Source organism: Esox lucius, chromosome 16 (assembly GCF_011004845.1).
Source record: "Esox lucius isolate fEsoLuc1 chromosome 16, fEsoLuc1.pri, whole genome shotgun sequence".
Lineage (NCBI taxonomy): Eukaryota > Metazoa > Chordata > Actinopteri > Esociformes > Esocidae > Esox > Esox lucius.
Genome location: NC_047584.1, coordinates 21,018,522 through 21,044,592, shown reverse-complemented (window position 1 = coordinate 21,044,592; position 26,071 = coordinate 21,018,522). Strand labels below are relative to the sequence as shown.

The 26,071-nt window shown below is 44.5% G+C and overlaps 1 protein-coding gene across 8 annotated transcripts in view; it reads left to right on the top strand.

The window, feature by feature from the left end:
* hdac4 (histone deacetylase 4) overlaps nt 1–26,071 on the top strand; it is a 159,076-nt gene that overhangs the window by 64,723 nt on the left and 68,282 nt on the right. For 7 of the 8 annotated variants that reach the window (XM_013137903.3, XM_020054945.2, XM_010879854.3 and 4 more), the window contains 2 exons: nt 22,962–23,233; nt 24,708–24,858. In XM_013137903.3, coding sequence (XP_012993357.1) covers nt 22,962–23,233; nt 24,708–24,858 — 423 coding nt within the window. Of the gene's footprint in view, nt 1–11,683; nt 11,862–22,961; nt 23,234–24,707; nt 24,859–26,071 lie in introns of those variants that run through there. The other variant, XM_010879855.3, reaches the window with a different exon arrangement.

Below are 26,071 nucleotides of genomic sequence, written 5' to 3'. Positions count from 1 at the left end.
AGCTGAGGTGCCCAGTCCACAGAATCTTTTCTGTTCTGCTCATTTCTTAAAAAATTAATATGACTCTCATGTCTGTCAAACAATGTAGAATGTGTCCCTCTCTTTTTTTCCTATTAAAACCAATGAACTGATCATGTGATTTGTAGGCATTTGTGTCCGAGCATTGCCACTCTCATTGCTGAGAGGGAGGTGGAGAAGATTTTCCTCAGACCCACACCCTGCCCATTTAAACGCCAGTCATTAGGCTCTGGAGCCTGCTAGCTTAGCGCTGTAGAAACACTGGCCCAGGCTGTGGCTGTAATGCTACACCCACTGGCCTTGAGGCTGATCGATAGGCTGTCCATACTACCACATGGCTCACTCCAGCGTTGCTTACTCAACAGTTGTTCCACTTGTTCAAGCCAGGGGTGGGTTCACCAGGATCCACAGGGGGCGGGGCCCACTGGAATTTGACTGACATCAACTCTGGATTTCATTGGAACACAGACTGTCTTGCAAAACGATTGGCTATGGAGTGTGCAAGTAGTGATTGTGTTTATTAATGTTGATTTCCTGTGTTCCACAGAAAACATAATGCATACTATAAAACAAAACACTTGTCCCACAAATATAAAATACAACTGAGAAGTGTGTACAATAGCCCTTGTCTTCACATTGCCAGTTGTGGTGCTATCGGTCGATTAGAGCTGATCTCCTTGTTTGTGATTGAGGAAGGGAGTTCCACATGATCATGTCTCTGTACAACACTGTATGTTGTATTGCTAGTTTCAGAACTTGAGGTTTGTTTAGGGATCCCTAGTGGCTTGTCTTGTGGGGTATGTATGGTTATCTGTGCTCTGTGTTACCAGATTCTTGTTGTTCATGCTGGCTCTGCATGTGCAGTTGTGTGTGTTGTTTTGTTTTAAGCCAGCTGAAGCTTTGCTGGTTCCTTCTTTGTCAGACTGGACCATACTAATAGACAGTGGTTGAGATTGACCAGAGCCTGAGTAATGAGTACAGTTGTGTCAACAACGCAAAACAGTATGGGTGAGGTCACAGGCTTTGTGTGCTGACGTTTGGAGAGTTACGTCATCGGCATGCATTATGTACAGCGCCAAAGCAGCTGGACCATCTCTGACAATAGAGTTGAGGTTTCATTGATGGACACTTAAGTTCTACTGAAATATTTGTAACTCCTCATCAAGTTTGTTTTTATCATTATCAATCATCCGACTATATAGAGTTATATCCAACTATATATGTTTGTATGTACAGTGGATATAAAAAGTCTACACACCCCTGTTAAAATGGCTGGTTTTTATGATGCTAAAGAATGAGACAAAGAGAAATCATGTCAGAACTTTTTCCACTTTTAATGTGACCTATAATGTGATTGGTTATTTCTGAACACAGCCACATCCTCAGTTATAAGAGTTGTAAGGTTTTTATTTTTCATTTTTCCCCCTCAAAGATTTTAGTTTTGAAATGAATTGAAAGAATTGTTAATGTTATAGGTCACATTAAAGGTGGAAAAAGTTCTGACATGATTTATCTTTGTCTCAATCTTTTACATCACAAGAACCTGGCATTTTAACAGGGGTGTGTAGATTTTTTATATCCACTGTATGTATGTATGTATGTATGTGTGTATAAATACAGCTCTGGAAAAATTGAGACCGCTGCACCTTTTTCTTTTCTTTCCAAAAAAGTCGAAAGGGAAGGTTTTGTTGCTATATATGCAGTTTGGATAGCCTGGCAGACATTTTTGCATTGATTTAGAAAATATGATCATGCTAAATAAATGTATTTTATTAAAGGATAGTGATCATATGAAACCATTTAATATCACAGTTGTTTGGCTCCTTTTTAAATCATAATGATAACAGAAATCACCCAAATGGCCCTGATCAAAAGTTTATGTACCTTAAATGTTTGGCCTTGTTACAGACACATAAGGTGACACACACAGGTGGCTGTGTGAGGCTTATTAAATTGCAATTAGTGTATAAACGTGGATGCACTGAGCATTATTATTATCATAAATGTCTCAAAAACCGAATGGAAACTAATTGATATAGATGTTTAATTTTTGTACGTTATATAGATATTATTTAAAATTGAGATGTAAACCAAATAATATAACTGCAGACATGCTGTGTGCCTTCCATATTACCATGTCTGCCTCCTTTAAACATGTAAAAGACACAAACACACACACACAAATAAACTACACACAAACATAAATGAAATCTGGTGAAGGTTAATGAAGGAGTAAAAGCACAGACATTTGTTTCTTCCGGCAGAGTGGGCAATGCCCTAACCTACATTACCCAACTCCCTAACCTACATTACCCAACTCCATGGCATTACCCTGACAGCATTATCAGTTTTGGCTTGTTATTGTGTAGAAGTCTATGTCTCTCTCTCTCTCTCTCTCTCTCTCTCTCTCTGTGTCTGTGTTTGTGTGCGTGTGTGTGTGTTTTTCTGGGGGAGATTGTTTGGGTGGGGGCTCCCATCTTTACCGTGGTACCATGTCATAAATTTTGTATAGGGCACAGTCTTATTCAGACACACTGTCTGTCTGGCTGTCTGGCAGTGGTTACTGTAGATACAGATGTCCATAGTGTGACCACAGAGGGCATTTAGGGATCATTTTGCCATTATTAAACGTTGATTAGCTATCTACGTAACTATCCAGTGAACTGCAATAGTGTTTTGACAGATTAACATTATATACAGTGCAGTAGTCATGTTTAGTAATTGGTTGCATGTGTTTTGCAGGTAATGATTGCCTAATGTGTTTGACCCGCAGACAACATCAGATGCTGGGTATCTTCTCTGGTGATGCTCTGTCAGGTCCACATTGCAGCCGTCTTCAGTTCCCTCCTGTTTTAGCCTTGTGTTCAGCATTAGGAAGCATGCTCAGATGGATTCATGTTCAGGTGATTTACTTGGTAGCTGTGAGCCATTTCCGGTGGTGGCCATAAATGCCTAAAACACAACCGTCTCCACCATATTTTAGAGATTAGCCGATATTGTAGTTCCTTTTTTCTCTCCAAGCTTTCCCAGTGTCTTGTTAATCTTTGTCTCATCTGTCAACACTAGCTTTTTCTAGAACTTTGCTGGCTCTTTTCGGTACTGTTTAGGCCATCTTGTTTTTAAAGCTGACTAGTGTTTTTTTTCACCTTGCAGTTCTGCCACTGTAGTTTAGCTGGTGATGTTTCCAGGGACGGCATTGGCTGAGACATTGTTCCTGATCTGTCACACCCTTTGTTTATTTTTTATTCATTATGATTAGAATTCTTTGGGTATCTGTTATAGAGGTCTACCTGGCATTTTGTTGTTGCTGATATCATTGGTGATTGGCATTGTCACAGATATTTGTGATACCCAGCTTGACTTGCATTGACATTTTTTGATCCTCATGTATTTAGACACGTGCAATAGAATCCAAATGCAAAGCCTAAAATCAAGATTAGACATTGAGTGCTCAGTTGTGAATGCACTAACGATGCCAACAGACACACCTGCCTAAATATAAAGCCGTCCAAATATTGGCAACCTAAAATGGTTGGACTATGTACAAAACGTACTGTCGTTTATCAATGGTTTATACAATATAGATGAAAGTACCCCCAAATTACAGCTGGCAATAAGCCCTGTAGACCCATATTCATTGTATCTTTTTAAATCCAAAGTGCTTGAATACAGAGCCATGGTCACTGTTTAATGTCACCCATGTCCATCCATGTGTATATATAGAACTCTGGTCTCTCATTTGTAACCCTTCTGTTCCTCACTCAAAACCTTCCTTTTCACCTTTTTTGAAAGGAAGGAAAAAGGTGAAGTGATCTCTGAATTTTTTCCGGAGCTGTATATACACACACACACACACACCAGCTTGGATGAAGGTGAGGTTGTTAGGATGTAGTTGTGGTAACTGGAAATGGGTTATCCTATTTCCCAACTGCCCTGGTTTGTGTTCATCTGATATCTCCCACTCAACTCTTAAATTCCATGGGCCTTTTTTTCAAGCCTGTTAAAAGCCACACTGTGCTTACACTATGTGCATTTATAATAAATGACCACTATACAGTCTACTATAGGGTCTGTGGGGGTTTCAAGAAGCTGGACAGTTGACCGCTGTGACGAGAGCTCAGTCCGCGGCTCTGAGAAAGAGCCCGATTTAAGGATGGGAAGCCAGACAAAGTGAATCTAATGGCCATTGTTTCTCTCCTCGCACAAGTTAAAAAGACTTTCAAATTATTTTGCTCAGTTGGCAGACTGAATTAAGTAGCCTAAATATATAGTTTAGTAGCACGTCAAGAATGTATGCAAGCAATTGTAACCATTCACACACATGTTCTGTTTCTAATTTCTGGTGCATCGTCACAGATCTAGGGTCACAGATTATTTAAATTGTGTTGTATTGGGCTGGGTATTTAGCATAGGTAACGACTAATGGCCCTGTCCATTTACAACCCCTCTTGAATACGCTTGTAGGTTATTACCATTTAGAGAGAGGGAGATGGTTAAGCGCCAGTGGGAGGGACTCAGTGAAAATGAATGGGCTGAGCTGAATGAGTTAATCTCGTCAGTGTGCCCAGAAACGCCGATCGGCTGTGGGTTTTTATAAGCAAGGCGGGGGCCATTAATGTTTCCAAAGCCTCATTGTTTGGAACCCATGCAAGTTGATTTGTTGCGAGTCTGTTTAGTTTTATTGTCATTCCTAGAATGTATCTATTTATATGAGGTGTATTGGGTGGGGGGGGGGGGGTGCCGCCCCATGCCTTTCAGTGTGCGTGTTTGTGTTTGTTTGTCTTTGTGTGCATTTTTTTGTGTTTTTTCTTTGTGTGTGTTTTGTTGTGTTGTGTTTGTTTGTCTTTATGTGGGTGCTTAGAAACTCAATTGTGTGCGAGAAGGTCCTTTGTCTGGATTAGGGCCTCGTGGCCTGACAGGAGCTGAAACGGCCATTCATGGCTGCAATTAGGTGCCGGGGATAAACAAACAGGCAAACAAACATTGCATCAACTTTGTTATCAGGAATATGATAATTGCTTCTCCTCTGTGTCAAAGGGCGTTCTGGCTGGCCCCCAGAAAACCCTTGCAAAGGGAGTTTAGGTTTCCACTCACATACCATGCACAGACAGTAGACACATTTTAATTACTTTGTTTGAGCCCACCAATCAAATGTACCATTTCAAAAAGGACTTATATATGTTTTCACAGCGTTGATCAAGCAATGTACAAAGAAGCAGAACAGCTTGGTAAGATGTGCCATGATGGACAGTTTTTGACCTTCAGCTCACCTGAACCTGCCAACAATGAATCAAGGCCATGAGCACAATTTGAACGGGATATAACGTACAAAAATGAAATTGTAATATTATGTACAGTGCTCGCATCAACAACTATGAGGGATTCCATTCCTCCTGCCCTATCCCATTGCTGGGTTGAACTTGCTCCTTTACTAATTACTAACTGTAAGCAAGTGGCTCTAGATAAGACCGTCTACTAAATTACTCAAATGTAAATGGTACGGAGAACTCCATCTCCATTCCCTGAGGCTGCCCCTGACTGTTGACACTGAGCAGTACCTCTCTAGAAGTCGGCCCAGGTAACTGACATGGGCAACAGGAGGGGGCTGGCACTTCCACAGCCAAAGCCTACTCCATGCAGTGGTCAGGTGAGCTTCCTGAATGAACACAAATGTTGACACATGAGTGGTCAACACTAGGAATAATAACAATGAAACGATAGGACACCTACTCAGACAAAAGCACTATCAATTTAATACAGTCACTCTAATATAATCAGCAATCAGCCTGAGGCTAGTCCAGTGCTGCATTAGCTGCCCCCTCCTGATATAGTGGTTTTTAATCCTCCTTGCAAGACGTGTTCCATCTAGGGTAATAGAGGCCTTCACAACCACATAGGGGCCTGCCAGGACTGCAGACACAGATTGTCTGTCAGTCTGGGTCCATCTGATCTCCAGTCAATTTTTCTCAGGTCTGAGGCCTTGAGGTTGACCTGACTCCAGGGCCAGCAGCACACATTTCTTGTTTCCTACCGGTCTTTCTCCTAAAGCCCAGAAAGGTGTCCCTGGCCACTTGCTCTTCCCTAAGTCGAGATGGAGGTCTGATGAAGGTCTGAGTAGTAAAGTTTGTTTGACAGGTAGGTCGAGCTAGTATTGTAAATATATTGAAAATCCACTATTGTAGTATTTTATATCCACTGAAAATTGTGGACACCTAAACCTCATCTCTCTCTAACACTCAAACTGCCCTCTTGACAGCTCAGGGAGTTAACATCAAATGTGGTGTATGTTTTAACCTTTGCCAGTTCTCACCACTTGAACAGTTTTGTTGTTCATTTCCCTCAGAACCTTTTTGTGCCAAACAGATGTTTAGTGTTTGTTAGGGTCACCCCTTACAGCCTCTAGCTTAGTATCCCGATACAGGGGGGAAATGTCAATTCTATCAAGCCTAGTTGAATACTCATAGCCCAGCTCCTAAGCTTGTTCTCTTCACTCGCCCGCAACATAAAACAAACAGCATGGCCAAGATAGCTGCATGTTTGTGATGAGAGTACACTTTGATGACTTTATTAGCTTGTGTAAATGCTGGAGGTTTATCAGTTTTAGACACGCCTCTTCTGTGAATCGTAAAGAGCGCCATACAATTTGTCTGTCCCATCCGGCTCAGACCATTTTAAAATGTTGTCTGTGCGACAGATCATGTCTTCAGTCCTCAGCAAAGTCCTGTACTGGGTTTGGTGAGCACAATAAGTCTGGGGAACACTGGCAAACCAATGTCAACTGCTGTTCGATCACTACGATAAAGTTAAAGGCACTGCATGGGCAGCCGGTTTGAACTCAAGCCCCAGAGGAACTGCTTTAGTTAGTTGCCTCCCCACAGGTAACTTAAAGTATTGTACACATTGGTAAATGGTTGACATAGGTCTGAGGTAGTTGTGTGTTTGTTGATCATTAATCTATGTGATAAAATACTAAACTCTAAAGAACCTGACACTGTCTGATCATGTTGATATTCCTGTTTCAGTCATGAATTCCAGTTTAGAGGCAGAGAACATGTTCGTTCAGGCCATGTCTGCCTATATAAGCTGTTGTTTAAAGTCATGTAAAAGAATCTAATCCTGAATGAAGTGAAGCTGCAACTCGATCCAGTTTTTCAGGGAGGTCGCTGTCAACTCTGTTGGCTAAGTCTCAATGTTTTGTAGAAATAAGGCCATTCTTGTTGAAAGGCACAATCAGGATTGCAGCCGTCGTGTTTCTACATGGACCCTGGGAGGAAGCTTTTCCTCTGGAATGTTTTAGTGTCTACGCTTTCCGTGAAGGCTGATCTGTAACCACGGAACCCTTTCCATTCATGTTGAGCGAGCCAACAACCATCCTCTGCAAAATCTGCCTGAGCTTCCACACATTCCACAGAACTGATGCCGGATCTGATGTAGCCTTCTCCGTTTTTGCTTGTAAATTCAGCTACGAAGTAGGCCCGTCGGAAAGACGACTGGTGCGTGGCGGGAAGGTATGCCTCCACCCGAATTGTCAGCGAAATCTTCTGAGCTTTGCCGCTCTAATGACGGGTGTTACTTTGGGTGTGTGTTGGTAAACAATCATCTAGGAGTATCAAGCAGTCACTCCGCAAGACATTCCACAGCTGGCTACAGTGATTTACTCGAGCAATTGAAAGCTATGTTAACATCTGGATGCATTAACAGCAGGGCCATAATCAAAGAGACGGCCATATCTCAATGCCGGTGTTGAGGAACTCAATGTGGCGTGTATCGCTGAAATGCCAAGATTGTATGTCTATCCCAGTCTCCTGACCAAAAGCTAATGTGGGCGTATCTTTTGTAAGCGGGAGGAGGAGAGGAGGGTGTGGGGGGGTGAGACGGCGAGAGGGATGGAAATGGAGAGGATGGGGAGAGTGTTACCGAAGGAAAGGAGGAGAGAGAGTGTGTTCGAAATAACATAAATCAATAATACATGACGCTGTTTTAAACATCTGTATTCCCAGGCAGGCCTGAGTCCTGGGAGGAAAAGAGAGAACTAGTGAAGGAAGGCGGGAGGGAGGGGTGAAAGCGTCTCTGTCGTTTTTTATCCCAGTGCAGTCCTGCTTCTTGTTAAGGAGTGGACGCCCGCCACATTACTTATTCATCAGTCCCGTCTGCCTGCAGACGATTGACAACACACAGGCGGACAGAAAAAAACTGAAACGGACACACATGCATGGAGGTACAGTCACACACACGCGCACAAGTACAAACTCTCACACAGGCTCACAGAAACACGAACAGACACACACACATATTTGCATGTAGGTAGCCCACCACACGCGACACACTCTTCTGGCAGGTGTTTAGATGTCTCCTACACTGCCTGAGGCTCTGGTCTTCCACCAGAATGATGTCTTGGAATTTCAGTGTGTTAATCATCTCCATACTTTCCACAAGTGGGAGAATGACACTACGTCTGTTTGACCCAGGTGGCTTTCCGTAAAGGGGTGGAAATTACAGCATAGAGGAGATCAGAGAAATCCATGGGGGGGGGGGGTTGCCATATGTATGACTGTGTATTTCTGAGGAGTGTGTTTGTGTTTTACTGATGGGTGTGTTTCTGAAGTGTACACGTGTTTCTGAAGGGTGTGTGTGTTTCTCAAGGGTGTGTGTGTTTCTGAATGGTGTGTGGGTTTGTGAAGGATGTGTGTGTGTGTACATGTTCATCTATTACTACTGACAGATAAAATTCCTCTCTTGTATGGTAACCCGTGTTGGTAAGCCGTATTAGTAACCCTTATTATCATACAAGAGTCTGGACATTTCTTCCAGTCTTAATAAAAAACAAAAAGGCTATTTATTCCTTTTCGGTTTCGGTTTGTTTTAGATTGGGGGATTAGTGTTAAGTTTAAGTGTTAATTTTAGTGTTAGGCAAAACAGAATTTTAATGGAAATGCATTTTGGTTCCAAAACAGTATTTTCAAAAAAGTGTATTATTCACAAGTATGTGCTTGAGCGTGTGAATGCATGTGTGTTTGGACTTCCCGGGAACTTTCCATCCTGCACACGTTGATCACATTTCCAAAAGTCCTCATTTACATGCAAGCAAGGGGTGGAGCCGAATTCAGAAAGCAAGTTGGATAGAAAGTGCAGGAGTAGGTGTGTGTGCGTGAGAGCAGGGTTCCCCCGCCCCCCCCCCCCCCCGGGTGTTTTTTTTGTCCAGTGACAGTGGGGGCCAGTGGCTGTTATCAGTGGCATGGCTATAAAATGGAGGTTAGCGTTTGACGTCAGCACGGCTAGAGTGCAGAGATAAGGGCTTATCACAGCCAGGTGCTGTGTGTTTGTGTCTGTGTGTAACTCTGTCTATGGGCTCAGAACAACACGGCTACAGGACAGCGATTGTGGGTGGTTAGAGTACCCTGCAAACATAGACATTTGATAAATAGCTTTAACACGGTCCCCTATTCTTCATTAGTGAAATTCATGTCTGTCAGTTTGGATCTCTGAACTGCTACCCAGTCTGCCGGACAAGGAGGGTTATCCGACCTTGGGTTCTTTTTTTTTTTTTTTGGGGCAAGCTTCAGATTGGGGATTTACTTGATCATTTTTTATCTTAAATTTAGATGGCGGCATCAAGTTTTCTCAACTCTTTTGTTTAATGCTCATATCTCTACTCGGCAGCGTTTGGGTCTGGTCGGTAGAACCACTGCAAAGGCTGCACCCTATTTGGATTTGATGTAATGTGATCACACTGACAAGGAGAACCTAATTCTAGATCGGTGATTCTACTCTGAGATGTTTTTGCGGATCCGGGCCCTGGGTTGTGAAGAGCCCCTGGAGACACGTCCAGCTGACAAAAAAAAACACGAGCGGCAGCAGCTACATCAAGATACGCCACATTTAGTGCATTGATCACTGTCACAGACGAGGAAACACTCTGACCTTCTCAGTGGAGCATTGTGTTCACCGTCGCCCTGTTGTCTCGTGCTGAGATACGTACACGCCCACATAATCATGTAGAACGGAGAAGTGACCGACGTGCACTGTTTACAGTGAACTTGACAAGCCTGTACATGTGGGTATGTTTCAGTGGGCCCTCGCTGTAGTGTTGTCTTCCACGGTCCAGGTGGAATTACGCTTTATCTAACACACTCGTCCCGAATCTGCCATTGCTTCCATCAGTAACCGCAGGACGTAGGCCCGCTGGTCCTGGCTAACCCTCGAGGACTTAGTGGTTTACGACCGATACGGGTCTGAAAAACGGAAGATCAGTTAACAGGCAGGCCTACGCCTTTGACCTGTTTGCATTAGGCGCGTCACGACATCCCGGACCGAGCTTGGGGTTTTCGCCCGGAAATGTGCAAATCCCAACATAACTAGAGGTGTTGATGGCATCAGAAACATACCTGGCCGACCAAAGCAGATGCTGCCCTGACGAGGGAACCTGTGTCTTCTCTCTGGTCCTTCTGTTATGAAGGGAGGTAGTGGTTGGAGAAACGGTGTCTTGGCCCGTCGTTGTATAACATACCCCGCCATGTCACAAATTGGCCCCAAGTCTAATTTCTCATTTGGTCCTCTTTGTTGTGTGTAATTTAGTAATCCATTCCTTTTTTATAGATATATGTCTACATACTGCGATATGATCACTTCTCAGATGTGTTTGCTTCAGTAAAAGAGGCAGCCCTCCGTTCACGCCATTAAAGCATCTATTGAGTTAGAGGGAGAGAGAGAGAGGGAGGGGGATGGAGGGAGGAAAGGGGGAGAGAGAGGGGAGGGAGGGTGAGAGAACTTATGGGAGGCACAAACCAAGATAAAGACTGAGAAAGGAGGACATGTCGTCTTGGCGTCGCGCAGCACCCACCCTCCACTGTGACTCCCTAATCTGTCAATCTCCTCTGGAGCACTTTCCCCGCAGACCTGAGCCGGCTGCTGAATGACTGGCCACACAGCAAGCTTCACATCCAACCCTTATAGGAGGACTGCGAGGCATGAAGGGAATGGGGTGACAGAGGAAACTGAAATAAATAGGACAGTGATGATGGAGGGATGGCGTATAGATGAAAAGGAGGATGTTTGGATGGAGGGATATGGGCAGACAGGAGAGGTGAAGAGGAATGCGGGATGGCAAATAGGAGATTGAATAAAGAGAGGAAAATCGATAAGTGATAAGAAAGAGGGAAACATTTGAGATGGATTGGGCCAAAAGAATGGCAGACTGAGGGAACAATGACTAGACAGGAAGTTGGTGTCTTAAGAAGAGGATTTGGAGAGTAACAAAGTAAACAATAGAGGAGGTGAAAGAGGGGGGAGAATGAACTATGAGGAAGAGAGAGAGAAACAAAATTAATTAAGAGGGAAGGAGAAAGTGTGAAAGGTGGATATAGGCAAAGAGGCTGAGTTCACCCTTATCTGTTCTCTGAGAGAGAGAAAACAAATGTTTCCTGTGCCGACAAAGCCCCTTTAAAAATGGTTTATAATCTGTGCGAGGTTAGCACACAAACAGTCGGCATGCTTGAGACGACGCTCTGATGACAGCATCCCGGAGAGAGAGTGACTGGGAGAAAGACTGGGAAAGAGTGAGTTAGAGGGGCGGGGACTAGTGAGCCGACCGAGCGAGCGAGAGAGGGAGCCAGCAGAGTAGAGTAGTGAGCGGACGAGAGAGGGACCCGCAGAGAGAGAGAGGGGGAGAGAGAGCTGTGAGGTGGAGACTGAGAGCCGCTGCGGACCGAGGCTGTGTTTTTTTTTTTTTTTTTTTTTTTTAAACCGCGTGTGTTCTGTCAGCTGTGGACAGTTGAGCTCCGGTTCTGTTGGACTGCTCCAGCGATCGCCTCCGCTACACACTATCTGAACCGCACAACTGATGGGTGAGAGGAACTACGACTGCACACTGTGTCCACCCTTCTGTGTGTATGTGTTTAAGTGTAGTTTGTTAGTGTGTTGTTAAAGTGAAATATATTGCGTTGGTGTGTATCCATTGTGTGTACGTGTGTGTGTGTGTGTGTGGGTGGGTGGACAGGCTGAGTAGACAGTGTGTACTTTATAATATCCCACGCTCCGATCTGCAGCCTTGAACACCTCACGCTCAATGGAGCAGATGGCTATGGCTGGCCACTACCTACTACTGCCTGCTGTGTGTGTCACCATCATGCAGTTCATTGATTCGCTCCTTGTTTCTCTATGTGTTTGCGCTTATCTGGAACTTTGTCTTGGAGTAATCTGGAGGTTTGTCACATAGGCACCACATGGTCGGGAAAGTGTGTGTTGCTTTTAGTGTTAGTGATACGTGTGTGTTTGTGTCTGTGTGTAACTATGTTCCACTTCAGTGTGTCCTGACGCAGTGTCTGCCTTGCACCACATAAAGGGAGAGAGAGGGGAACGAGCCAGAGGGCAGAAGATCCAGAGAAAGGGCAGAAGCTCCTGAAAGAGAGAGGGAAGGAGAGAGAGAGGGAAAGAGTGGTAAGGAGAGACAGAGTGAAGGAGAGAAAGACAGGGAAGGAGAGAGAGGGAGGAAGTGAGGAAAAGGAATAGAGAGAGAGGAAGAGAGAAAGAGAGGGAGAAGGAGGAATAGAAAGAGAGGGAGGAGGGTGTGGAGGAAGAGGGAGTGGGTCAGAGAGTCATTGATGAGGGGGAGAGAGAGCGAGAGAAAGTGGTAGATGGTGTGAGAGAAAGGGAGGAGGGGGGGAGGAGAAGAGAGAGTATGCAAGTGTGATAGTTGGATGAAGAGAGAGAGGGAGAGAGGAAGGAAGATGAAGAGGGAGGAAGTAACAGACAGAGAGGGAGGGAGGAAGATAGAGAGGGCGGAAGAGTGAGAGTGAGGAACAGAGAGAGCGAGAGAAATGGAGGAAGTGAGAGAAATAAGGGGAGAGGGAGGAAGACAGAATCAAAGAGGGAGAGAGAGAGGGAGGATGAGTGAGAAATTAATAGAGAGAGGGAGGAAGAGAGGGAGAAACAAAGAGGGAGGGGGAGGAAGAGAGGAAGGAAGAAAGAAAGGGAGAGGGAGGGAGGGAGGGAGGGGGAGAGTTTGAAGGACAGAAAGAGGGACAGAGAAAGATAGAGAGGCAGAAACAGAAAGATGTGGGAGGCAGCACATGGTAACGAAACATAATAGACCTAGTAATAAAAAATGATGGAGGGATGACTAGACATCGGGGAAAAACAAGTGCATATCTACTCTCTCCTTCATAAAACTATTGCATATCGGTGAAAGTCTTTTCTGACATTGTTTGTGAAGCTGGTTGAAACAGGGATTCTGAGTGCTCGGTTGTCTGCCTGGCACATGGGGTGGGCTCGTGTGTGCCACTGGTTGGCTGAGGTCTGCTGGAGTATTGCCCTTTTAAAACCCCTACTGCATGTGTAGTGCCATAAGAAACAGTGGTCCGTGAAAACGACTGCCTTGGCACTGAGCCTGCTGTGTTTGACTTTGGGTTTAGCCAATGAGTCGGGCTTCTATCTAACAGGAGGCAGACAGATTGCTGTTCTTACACATTGCACCTCCATTGATGGCAAGGAGAGGAGTTTCATGGGCCATTGTCGTCTACAAGTGCTTTCCCTAAAAATGTGGTAATCCATGTGAAATTGTTCTTAAAATACAGTTACATACATGGTAAGTACTAAATGTACAATGTGCAGGGAGACTTGAGTTAGAATATGAGGAAAGACACTCTTGGACAGACATGCTTGCGTGCAGCTCCCCACCCCCTTTTCCGCCCACATGCTCTCTGACCCTGACCCCAGACCGTCCACAACAAATCCAACTCTCTGGATCCACTTTCACTCACCAGATTGGTCCGTCTCCCCTCCTCCCACTCTGGCCAACCGTTAACCAGTGGTTGTCAGGGAACTACTCGTTGTCATTTACATCTAGAGGGGAATGCAGCCCTGGTGCTCCAGAGCTGAAGGCACTTGATGTTTTTGATTTAATCAGCAATGTGGAAGAACAGGTGGATAGACTTCAGTCAGTCTCTGAACTGATCCATGAGCTCAGTTGGTTTGGTGTGGTGCTCAGCTGAAACAAACCTGTGAGTGTCTGAGGCAGTCTATCTGTCGCCTAGCCGTAATTCACAAACACTTTTGGGCCCTACAACCCCTTTTGTGATAGCAAATTCATCAGGGACCACTTCAATTGAGTTTTGGGTTGGAATAAGGTTTTGGCTAGGTTTAAGACTAGGGTTTAGGCTACGGGTTGAGATTAGGTTACAATGAACATTAAGGTCAAGGATAGGTTTATGGTAAGGGTTGAGTTTGGGGTTAAGATAAGGGATATGAGATTGTTGCAATATTGGTGAAACCGATCTACAAACTATCTACTGAACATCAGCCAACTGTTTGTTTTGGACTTGTAAAGGGTTACGGGCTAAGCTAGTGTTCTGCACCAGACACTGTTGAGCCGAGGTCAGTTTTGTGTCACTGTTACTTTGCGTAGTGTTCCAGCCTAAAACAATGTGTTACTTTCCTCTATAGAATATCCAATAGGCTATAGCTTGCTTGCTCACATAGGCTATAGCTTGCGTGCACACACAGAAAAACACTCTCAAACAGGCACTGATTTGTGTGGTTGTTTCAATTCTTTGTTTATTCTGTCAGCATGCTTACTGTGTGTGTGTGTGTGTGTGTGTGTGTGTGTGTGTGTGTGTGTGTGTGTGTGTGTGTGTGTGTGTGTGGGTGGGCCACGTTGTGTAAGAGCATTTAACCATGCTGGCCCAACTTGGTAATGTTACGCAACGATCACAGAGGGAGTGAGAGCCTTCTCCCATTAGCTGGCCTAATTGCCTCCTACACATTAGGCTTTGTTTACTGACAATATGTCACGTCTAAACATCGGAGACTGTGCTTTGCCCGCCCATCTGGACAGGAGGCTGGGCCCGTATCCATGAAGCGTCTCGGTGTTGTAATGCTAATGCATCATCAGTTTTGACCTCGAGATGGTCTGTGGATCCAAGCCCTGGGTCTGTGTGTGAAGTGACAGGTGGTGCTGCGTTGTCACTTAACTGTGTAACATTTGATTTGGGTGGTGTGTGGAGGTTAGTGTATGTCAGTATGTGAATGCGCGTGCCTGTGTGTTTGTTTTTTCCCTATGCCACCCGTAGTTATTCTCCACTGGCATGTTACGGGGTGTCTTAACAGGGATTCTACATAAAAAAGAAAAAAAAAGCCACTCTGCGCTATCGAACGCAGCCCATTAGCTAGCTAGCTCGCTTCGCTCAGCGAAGCCTTTGGCCTGCGAAGCTCTCTTTCTGGGTCGCTAATGTGATAGCGTGGTTAGCTCCAGAGTACATTGGTTGGTTCAGCTGTGATTACATGGCGCTCTCTGTGGCTCTCGCTGGCCCTTACAAAAGGAGGATGAGTGGCCTTAATTGGGTATTCATTCCCTGGGTCCATGGCCTTAGCAGCGCCAGCCATTGATTGTCCTGGCTCTCCACTGCTGCACTTGTAATAATAGGATGAGTGTGGATGGATCCAGACACTGTCACTGTCACTCGTAACACGGACACTCTTTTGAGCGTCCATCCTCTCTAGTAGCCCAATGGCTAGCAGGATGGCTGTATGTGTCACCTTAACAGGGCTTTCTGAGCGTTGAACGTTGTGTGTTCGGAGCGGTGGAGGGGTTGGAAGAAATAAAGGACCACGTGGCTTCTGTAAACGAAAGGAGTGTTTAGTCTGAGGCAAACCATTCTTTGGCGGGCGGCATAGAGCAGGCATTCTGGGTATGAAATGAGACTTCGCCTTCCCAAACATCTGTGGCGGTGAAAGGCTGCAGACTTCAGGAAAGAGCTTTTAGAGGCCAACAACATGAGCCACTATGAGCACAAGAGCTACCTCTATGAGCACGGTTTGAAAAGACATTGCCATTTATTTCTTTGGTTGGAAATGCATAGAAAATGTGTTTCTTTTGTGGTCACTGGGACAGCACTTGGAGTATAGAAGGACAAATGTAGTTCTGATGTGATGTGAATGCATATTTTATGCACAGACAGTTGCAGATAAAAGTGCTAACTGGTTAAACACACTTTTTGATTAGGAAATAAAATATAATCTGAACCTGTTGAGATTCCAACATTCCTATTTTACTTCCTTCCTTTTTATGTGTTTCTTTCAAATTAAGTTCAGTAGGAAAGAAGGGTACCTTCTAAAATATTAGTTTCAACAAGGCCCCAGTGCCCTGCCTAAGGAGGAAAAATCTAACCCTGTACTAAGTTGGACATCATTGAACTGTCCATGTGATTGCGTAGGACTATGTCCTCGTTGTGAAGCCCAAGGGCAAGTGCCGGCGTTCTGAAGAAACTGACAGCCTGGGAGTGACTCTTGCAATGGGCCTCTGAAGAAAGAGACACTGTTGTGCTGAACCTGTGTTCACATATACTGCTCTCCGCCAATGACTGAGGGTCTGTTCCCACATCCAACCTGACTAGTGTGTGGTCCCCAGAAGGTCAGCTGGTTGAGCATAGAGCTTCAACGCCATGGTTGTGGGTTCCATTCCTGGGACCGTCGTACGTGGTCTCTTTGAATGAAATATGAATGGCATGTATTATCATTATTGTCCTACCTGACTGTCAACACCTCTGTTTTCAAGGGTAAAAAAAAGAAATATGAAAGTAATAGAAATGTTATGCATACACACGGACCCCCACACCCACATAAATAGCTATACTTCTACATGTAAGGAAAGAGAAACTTTCAGTTCATGTAGAGAATCCCACTCTACAATATCTACCTCTTAAGGCTAGTAAAGAAATTAAGAAAAGAAAATAACTTAAAAAAGAAAGTAAAGAACTTAGAAAAGCGTAATAATATCTAAGAAATCTAGTAAATGTCCATCAAATCCTTAACATAAAAAAAATAGGTAACAGAAAATGTATTTACATTTTCTTTGCATAATTTAAATAATACAACTGTTATGATGTAATATGCCGCAATGAGGTTTGTGAATGTTGTGGGATACTGAAGTGAGAGCATATCTGGTATGAACCTATTGCTTGGTTTTTTTCAGCTCTTCTGATTAAATATTAGTAACTGCATCAAACCAAGATAAATGATATTCTAACTAACTAATGCTTCTGCTGGGTACTTGGGAATATAAAACTTGTTGCTAACTGTGCGTTTTCTACCATTCCAACTCGTTATTTGCTAAATTACAAGCCTACATGTTTGTTGCTGGGGCCTGTCCTTCTCATATTAACATTTACTTCATTTACTTTGTCATTTATTATTCCATCTGCCGATGATTAGATGGAATTGAACCTAACACACGGATGCTGCAGCATGAATTTGCCAGTTTGATGACATTGACAGCAACAACCTTGCAAGGCACATTACATTTTATGGGGTGGGGGTAAATTTATCATTTTAATGTTGTTTAGTTGTTAAGCACATTTCTGGAGTGGATAATATTTGATCCACATTGAAGGAATAGTTCTAGACTTTGGCGATGTCACACTTAATCTTCTTACAGAGTCAGACGAACTTGGGACCTTTTCTGTTTTTCTGTCCCGTATGAATTTGAACTCATATGTTGAACAAACACTAACTTGCATTATCAATATGACTGGGTGCCTAAAGGAATTCTCATATTCTAACCATTCCTGTTAATGTCCAGTCACTGCAGTAATCCCAACATATCTCTTTTAAGAGGAATTATAGAACTAAATAGGGAACTAGTTTAAACACTTTGGCCATTGAATGCGAGTTGATCAATCCCTCAAGCTCAGAGCTGTCTTTGACACTGGTAGAGCGATCACTCTTAATTACTCCAATACTCTGGAGGGCATCCAGGGTCAATAGCTCCCCATTTTCATGCGACCCCTGGGCATCCGTGGCATCGGAGGGTTACCACCAAATCCTTTGTTGGGACCCGGAGAACAAACCCCTGTCTGTGGTGTAGAGCGAACTAGGGACTCCTCCGTCACTGCCACGCCATCGGCCCTAACATCAATGGTCACGAGTCCACAAGAAAGGAAAGTATAGTTTGTGGGATGGTGGTGCTAGCATTGGGGCTCTCTACCAACTGTGCATTCCATACCACTTTAAACTGGGAAAGCGTCGTTAATTGGAGATATTCAAGGGTGCTGTGCGCAAACAATGGGACTGGGAAGTGTCTGAATGAGCTCAATGTGTGGAATGATTATCTCCATGGGCCACGTTTGACCTGCTTTCATCCAAACAAAGCTTCTGTTTGTTTGACCTCGTGTTTGTTGCTTGTTTGTGTGTGGTAAAAACTGACATGTGAGAATGCGTTTGTGTGCGCTCACTCGCACGCGCCACATGGGCAAAGGTTTACTGCCAGCAACCGGACGCCGGTGAAACTGAATGGGCTGTGTTCTAAACTGGCGGACGTTTGACCAGATTAACGGTGACCATTACTGTGATGGTTGCTGGATGAGTTCAGTTACCTAGTAGAAAATAAATAAAAGATTTGCTCAAGAAACTGTCGGGCCACTGGCCGTTGAAGTCTCCAGGACAGACTTGACCAGTCAGAGGTGGATATAAGCGAGTCGGTCAGTAGGGCACATGGCTTTCCAACCATCAGGGCTGCACATGGCACCGGAGCACACCGTCCCCTCTGCTACTACTGGCTGTCTCTTTAACCTCACCCTCCTCCCCATGCTGCCCTAAGGGAGGTGTAGTGTTGCAGCCCATGCTGAAATCCACCCGGTACCAGAGAGGCCATTGGCCGTCTCAGCAAAACCCTACAACTGTGCCACCCCGCGATTGGTCTGTCAGAAGGCCAGGCCACCTCTGTTTTTTGTTGCACTGGGGGTTTGTTATTAACTGGCATCAGGCTTGGGAGGGAGCCAAGTGGCACTCCTCGTAGTAATCGATTAGAGAAACAGAGACTGATATTCTATACCTCAGTGGGGTTTTTTCTCTCTCGTTGTTGTTGTACTCGAAGAGCAGAAAGCAACCATCCAGACGTTTGTGCTTTTGCATGCGTGCTTAAGTCTGTGATTCGCATTGTCCAGCTTTTATCCATAATATTTATGTTGTGTGCATGTCTGGGCTTGCTGTTTTTCCATCCGGGTTTTAAACACCAGGCAAACTAAGCCTGCAGACATGCAACCAGCCTGTGCTCTGTGTGGGCAAACACGTCAGGGGAAGACTCTCCATCGCGTTTCCTTGATTCTTTTCATCCCGTCTCCTCAACTCCTTTTCAAAACTCACTGGATGAGCAGGTCAGATGCCCCTTCCCTCCAACATTCTCCTCCACTGGGTTTGGAGGAGGAGACGAGGAGTGATGATACATGGAATAAAGTTTGTTGCAAGCTCTGTTTTTGATGAATGGAACAAATGAATGTCCTTCAGCCGAAATTATTGAGTCACTCGGTTCTAATAAAGATTGTATTGTGTTAAATAGAGTTGACATGTTGTGTTTAATATTAAATTTGCATGCAGTTAGCCATCTTTGGTGTGTTTGTGTGTGTGTGTGTGTGTGTGTGTGTGTGGGTGGGTGTTTGTGTGTGGACAACCCTTGCTGAAGGCTGATTTAGGAGTGATGTATAGCCAAGCGCCTATTCCCACAATGCAACTGGCTTACCCAGCACTCCCAGGGAATCAGTCTCCATCAGCTATGGAAGCGTGGCTCCTGCTTTCAGCAACACCTCTGCAGTGCACACACACACACCCTGTCATACGTGCAGTCATACACACTGTTTTCACCCTCGCGCACACACAGTGTGTGTGTCAGCAAATCCCTTCCGCCAAATTGATGTTGCACTGGGATTGTTTTTTGCTCTGTTGAATGTTGCATCAGTCCACCCTAGAGTGTGGTCCCAAACTGCATTTTGAAAAGTGAATGTGTGTGTGTTTGTGTGTGTGTGTGTGTGTGAGAGAGGGGAAGAGGAAGTCTGTGTGTGTGTGTGTGTGTGTGTGTGTGTGTGTGTGTGTGTGTGTGTGTGTGTGTGTGTGTGAGAGAGAGAGAGAGAGGGAGAGGTTAGATATGTAAGAGAGGAAAGGAGGATGTGCGTTTGTGTGTGTGAAGGATAAAGAGTGTGCATGAATACATGTGTCTGGACCTCCCAACCAACTCAGAAGATTAGATGGGATCTGGATCAACTAGAAACACGCGTCTGGACATCAAGCTCCAATCTGTTTTTTTTTCTGTAGAAGTCAGCCATTCTCTCTGACCCATTTCTCTCGGTTTTGTAATTCTATTGATCCTTTATGTAACCAAGAGTCCTGGCCAAGACAGGCAGAAACATTTAGGCTGGCAGTGTCACGAAAACAAGACTTTTTGTGTCACGAAAACAGACTAAAAATGTTTTTCTTCCTACACTTAGTTTGCATAATGTTGTACGCCTCACTCTTTGACACTCTGTTCCCCATCAAGGATGTTAGCTACTGCATGTTTGACTTGAAGCTGTCCATTATTGAAATATTACTTGAAACGAAGACAAAAACATTTTTACATATTAAATGAACATACAGCTCAGATACTTAAACATGCCCCACACGACGTACCACCCAGGGTCACTTCACCAGGGGTCACTTCACCTGGTGTCTCTTCACCAGGGGTCACTTCACCAGGGGTCACTTCACCTGGTGTCTCTTCACCAGGGGTCACTTCACCAGGGGTCACTTCGCCAGGGGTCACTTCACCAGGGGTCACTTCACCTGGTGTCTCTTGACTGACCTCAGGTCTAAAACAAAGTCAGTAGAATGGTGAACAGATGTACTGTACCAGTATGCATAATCACATGGAACTCCCTTTCATTCTCAGTTACAAGCAAGATAGCATTTTAATGACCGATCAGATCATATCTCTTGGGACATTGACAACTATAAAGAAACCAGACGCTGCAACTAATAATCAGTAATATTCATTAACATCGATAATAGAAACAGTTGGCAATGAATTTCCTTACTTATTAGTTGGGTCAGAGCTGAAAAATGTGATAAAAACATTGAAAGATGGAGGAGACTGTGGTGCTCAGCACAGTAACCTAAAACAAGTGTCTGTTTTTCAGTCAGACTCAGTGTATTGAATTATATGGACACTGTCTGTGTACTTCAGGCTTTACTATGACTATTTTTAAAGATGCCTGTTATACAATTCTCAGCAATGTCTTGCCTTCCTGCTTACTGTAATCCTGGGTGAATTCCAACACATAGCATACTAGGGATACTTTAACATAAAATTATTCATAGTTTTCTTTCATTTTAATTATTTATCAAAGCAACTTAGAATAGTACCTTTCAAATTTAAGGGTAAAACAGCTTCGTCAAAACATCTGTCATACCTTTTTTTCCCCACATGCTTTCTATGTTTTATTACAAAGTTGTATTAAAGGGAGCATTGTGCAAGATGAGGGAAAGCATAACTCTTGATCCTATCTGAGCATTGAGTCCCCAGTTTAACAACCTCTGATCAACCTACAGTATTCAGACTTTCCTCATATCCAAGTTGTTTGCTCCAGATCTGTTTCCTATCCAGAAGAGAATGTACACCTTCCCTTCCCTCTGTCAATACAACCTGAATTCCCCCATTGTGTACCTGGGTAAAGTCAGATACTTGCAGTGCATTTATCCACAAAAGGTTGGTAACCCCCCCCCCCTTGCTGTTACCGAGTGGATGATCGACAGACTATTCCCTGGCTGTCCTTTATGACGGTGAACCCTGTAACCTTTGGAAGGAGGAGTCCTCTCTTGTTTGTCCCTAGTCCCCATCCATACTTTCTGTTCTGGCCAGGGTCATTGCAGTGCTGCCCTCTTCCTTTGACCTTCTGACATACTGCTGCAAGACGACACAGTGGGAACTACTACACACACACATTCAAATGCATGCAAGACACACACAGACACACATGTTGTCCCTGTCTCCCGCCACACACAGAGCACTCTTTGTGAGCATCCTGGGTTGCCGTCATTTATGCAAGTGTATTGCGGTTACTGAAAGTATTTACATTCATTGATAGGAATAAATATGTTTGATTCAAAGTGTCACTGTAATCTGTATTGTACTGCAAAGATTTCTGGGATATTATTCGAATGACCTCCAATGGTTTAAAGTTCCTACTGGCTAGCTCTGGGCATGTACATCAACTTCAAGCAAGAACAAAAGAAGGAAGTAAGAAGACATCAATAATAATTGAATTTTTTTATTAACACTAAAGTGGTGCTAAAAATATAAAGCAAAAAAGGGAGCAGGTGGCAGCTAAGATGCGTGGAAGAATTGAAGTCCATGATCAAATGAGTGAATAAGTTATTCTGTTTTTTTGGTTCCCGTGCCATGTCACTGAATTTGTTGGACCTGTCATATGAGCTTGTAACGAGCCTACATTCTGATAAAAGTAAAACAATTGAATCCATACATGCCATAAATACATAAGTAGACTATCCTGTTGTTACTGTCAGTCATAAGACTTACAATAATGATTCAGTTTGTAAACAGTTTCAGATTTTCGGCAGTTTTTTTAATAAACCTCCTCGCCAGCCATTGTGGAAATACATCTTAATTTCATCCGATTTCAGCAAAAAGGCTTGAGTTTCAGTTCCAGGGATGTAGTTGGCTAGGTATGGCTGGAATATTAGGGGAGAGGGGGGCCCATGATTTATTTTTGCACATGTAGTTTGGCCCCTGCTCCTAGCGTGCTGCATTGAATACGTACGTGTGTCCAGTTAGCCTAGCGGTCGTGGCGTGTCGAGCTATAATGAAGACTCATTAGCCTTTCACCAAAGCAGAGAGCTATTCGATGAGGTTGGGTGGCTCCTCTATTCTGTGGGTCATTCGATGATAATGAATGGGCTTCTCTGGGACCTGTCCATTTGTGTTTGTGTGTGTGTGTATGTATGTGTGTGTGTGTGACTGAATGTACTGTATGTTTGAGTGATTGAGACAACCCTGGGAAAGTCTACTGTATCTTTTAATTTGTATCTTACATCATGAAGGAACACGACCATGGAAAATGACAATCTCTCTCTGTCTCTCTCTCTCTCTGTCTCTCGCTGTCTCTCGCTGTCTGTCTCTGTCCCAGTTGACGTGAGCGCGGCACTGCCCATGCAGGTGCCCCCGTCAGGCCTCCCCATGGAACTGCGCCTGGACCAGCCGTTTGGCCTGGCTCTGCGACCGGACGACCCAGGTCAGCGAGGACAGGTCCCAGGTCAGCGGGAGCAGCAGCTGCAGCAGGAGCTCCTGGCGCTGAAGCACAAGCAGCAGGTCCAGAGACAGGTGCTCATCGCCGAGTTCCAGCGGCAGCACGAGCAGCTCTCCCGTCAGCATGAGGCCCAGCTCCAGGAGCACGTTAAGGTGTGTGTCCTGGCTCGCCTGTTCCCCTCGCCTGGTCCCCTCACCTGGTCCCCTCACCTGGTCCCCTCACCTGGTCCCCTCACCCTGTCACTGATCTCTCATCACTTTGACGCTTATTTGACGCCTTGTCCCACTGTAAAACAACGCCCTTCCAACCTCGTTGTTCCCCACTCCATCTCTGCCCTCTCAATCCCTCCGTCTGCCCCATTCCTCCATCTGCCCCATTCCTCCATCTGCCCCATTCCTCCATCTGCCCCATTCCTCCATCTGCCCCATTCCTCCATCTGCCCCATTCCTCCATCTGCCCCATCCCTCTATCCCTTATGCTGGAGGGCTGTTGTGGATGTCTGCACCAAGCCTTTGATTGCAACAGGCACTTGGCTCAGCAGAATATCAATGTGCTGAGGATGGAGAGGAAAGGACATGTCTGTAAGTGCCTGTACGTGTTTCTTTGTGTGTGTATGTGTGTGTGTGTGTGTGTGTGTGTGTGTGTGTGTGTGTGTGTGTGTGTGTGTACGTGTGTGTGTGTGTGTACCTGCATGCATGTGTGTGCGTTCGTATGACGTAACTGGATCTGCCGGTGGCGTCAGTCTCCTTTTCTGATCTCCATTGGAACTCAGTCATTGTGTAAGTGTGTGTCTGTGTGCAGGTGTGTGCGTGACAGCGAGTGAAACATCTCTGTCTGCAGACGTGCCTCCCTGGTGTTGCCACCGCTGAAGCTTCAGCCAATTGATGCGAGTTGTCCAGGCTAAAAATAGCTCGGTCTGAAAGCTCCAGTCAGAGCGCAGTGGAGCCACTGTGACTGACACAACGCTAGCTGTGCATTAAGCCTTGGCAGCATGCTGACTGTTTTCTATTCTGCCTTGTTCCAGTCAACACCCACCTGTACTGGAGCCATTGACGTCATTATTGTCCATAGTTAGGCTTTTATCACTCACTCATGCAGGCCTGTCGTCTCACGTCACTGACTTCCTGTTGACAATTTGCTTATTTAAATTTGCAGGGGAATAATTGCTGTTGAAATCAGATCAGTGGTCTTAGGTGGTTTGATTAATTTAGTGTGTTAAAGTGTGTTTGTTGTCATCAGGCTTTTAGATGTTATCTATGATTGACAGGGTCTATCGCTCACCGTGGTTCCATGTCTCTGAATCTCTCTCCTTTTATCAGTCCCCTCCCTCTTTTTGTTCTCTGTGTTCCACCAGTTGTTAAACCTGTTGGAGTAGCTTTGTGGTGTAAAGTTGTAGTAGCGTAGTGTCATAGAAGTGCAACATTCATGTAGTAAAATTGCAGTAGCAATGGTGTTGTGTTTTAGTTGCTTGTGTTAAAGTTTTAGTAGCGTTGTGGTTAAAGTAGTAGTTGTAACCATGCAATGCATTTGTGCTAATGTTATGTAATAGAGTAGTATTGACTTTATGGCAAAGTTGTCGTAGCATTGTGGGAAAGTTGTAGTAATGTTGTGTTAATGTTGTTTCAGCACCAGCAGGACCTCCTGGCCTTGAAGCATCAGCAGGAGCTGTTGGAGCACCAGAGGAAGATGGAGAGACACCGTCATGAGCAGGAGATGGAGAAACAGCAGAGGGAGCAGAAACTTCTGCTGCTCAAAAACAAGGAGCGTGGCCAGGAGAGTGAGTGATCAGAAATTACATTATACAGTGTTAGGGCTCCCAAAACATCGTCAAGTACCAGCACACATTGGGATCCATTCCCCTTTATAAAATTGACTGCCTTTTATAATCTTTTTATCTATTATTTGTTCTTCTGACCAATCGGAATTGTTCTTTCGTTGATAATTTGTACAAACTGGTCTGCAGTTGTGAATGGCAGCCATTTAGCCTAGTTATTAATTATCATGATGTGGCTATTCCCCGTATATTTTTCATATGTTGTGATTTGCTGAACATTATCATTAAAGGGGCCATATACATGTTTTTTGTACTAGCATAAATATAAGCATAAACAGCCAGAAGATATCTACAGTTAACGTGTCAAGTCAATGTTTCAAATATTTGTTGCTTTTGCGCTGGTCGGTCTATCAGTTTGCTTTGATGTTTAGTCTCCTCAAAATTTTTAGACGTTTGCAGTACAATCCCCCCACCCAAACCGACCAGGACTGGCTATTCTGTTTTCGTTCACTAAAGGCGGAGAGGATGTTGTGTTATTGTTTAAATTACGTCTCGTGAATGAAGGCAGGATTCTACACAGTGCTCCTTTAACATTATCACAAAATTGTTGAAGCACAATGATGTTGTGCCTTATGCTACATATTCATAATGTTCATAGAACAAAACCCTAATATAGCATGAGTAAAAAAGTCTACCCTACTCTTGTATTTTGTGAACAGTAGTAACTATAGTAGTGATAAAATACAATTACTATATTAGTTCGGTAAACAACAGTGACTCTAGTATTTGGGTAAACAACAGTACCGCTAGTAGTTGGGTAACACAACAGTGACTCTAGTAGTTCAGTAAACAGCAGTGACTTTAGTAATTCGGTAGACAGCATGCATTTTTGCCCACTCCTCCATACAGACCTTCTCCAGATCCTTCAGGTTTCGGGGCTGTCGCTGTTAAATACGGACTTTCAGTTCCCCTCCAAAGATTTTCTTTTGGGTTCAGGTCTGGAGACTGGCTAGGCCACTCCAGGACCTTGAGATGCTTCTTACTGAGCCACTCCTTAGTTGCCCTGGCTGTGTGTTTCGGGTCGTCGACAAGCTGGAAGACCCAGTCACGACCCATCTTCAATGCTCTTACTGAGGGATGGAGGTTGTTGGCCAAGATCTCGCGATACATGGCCCCATCCATCCTCCCCTCAATACGGTGCAGTCCTCCTGTCCCC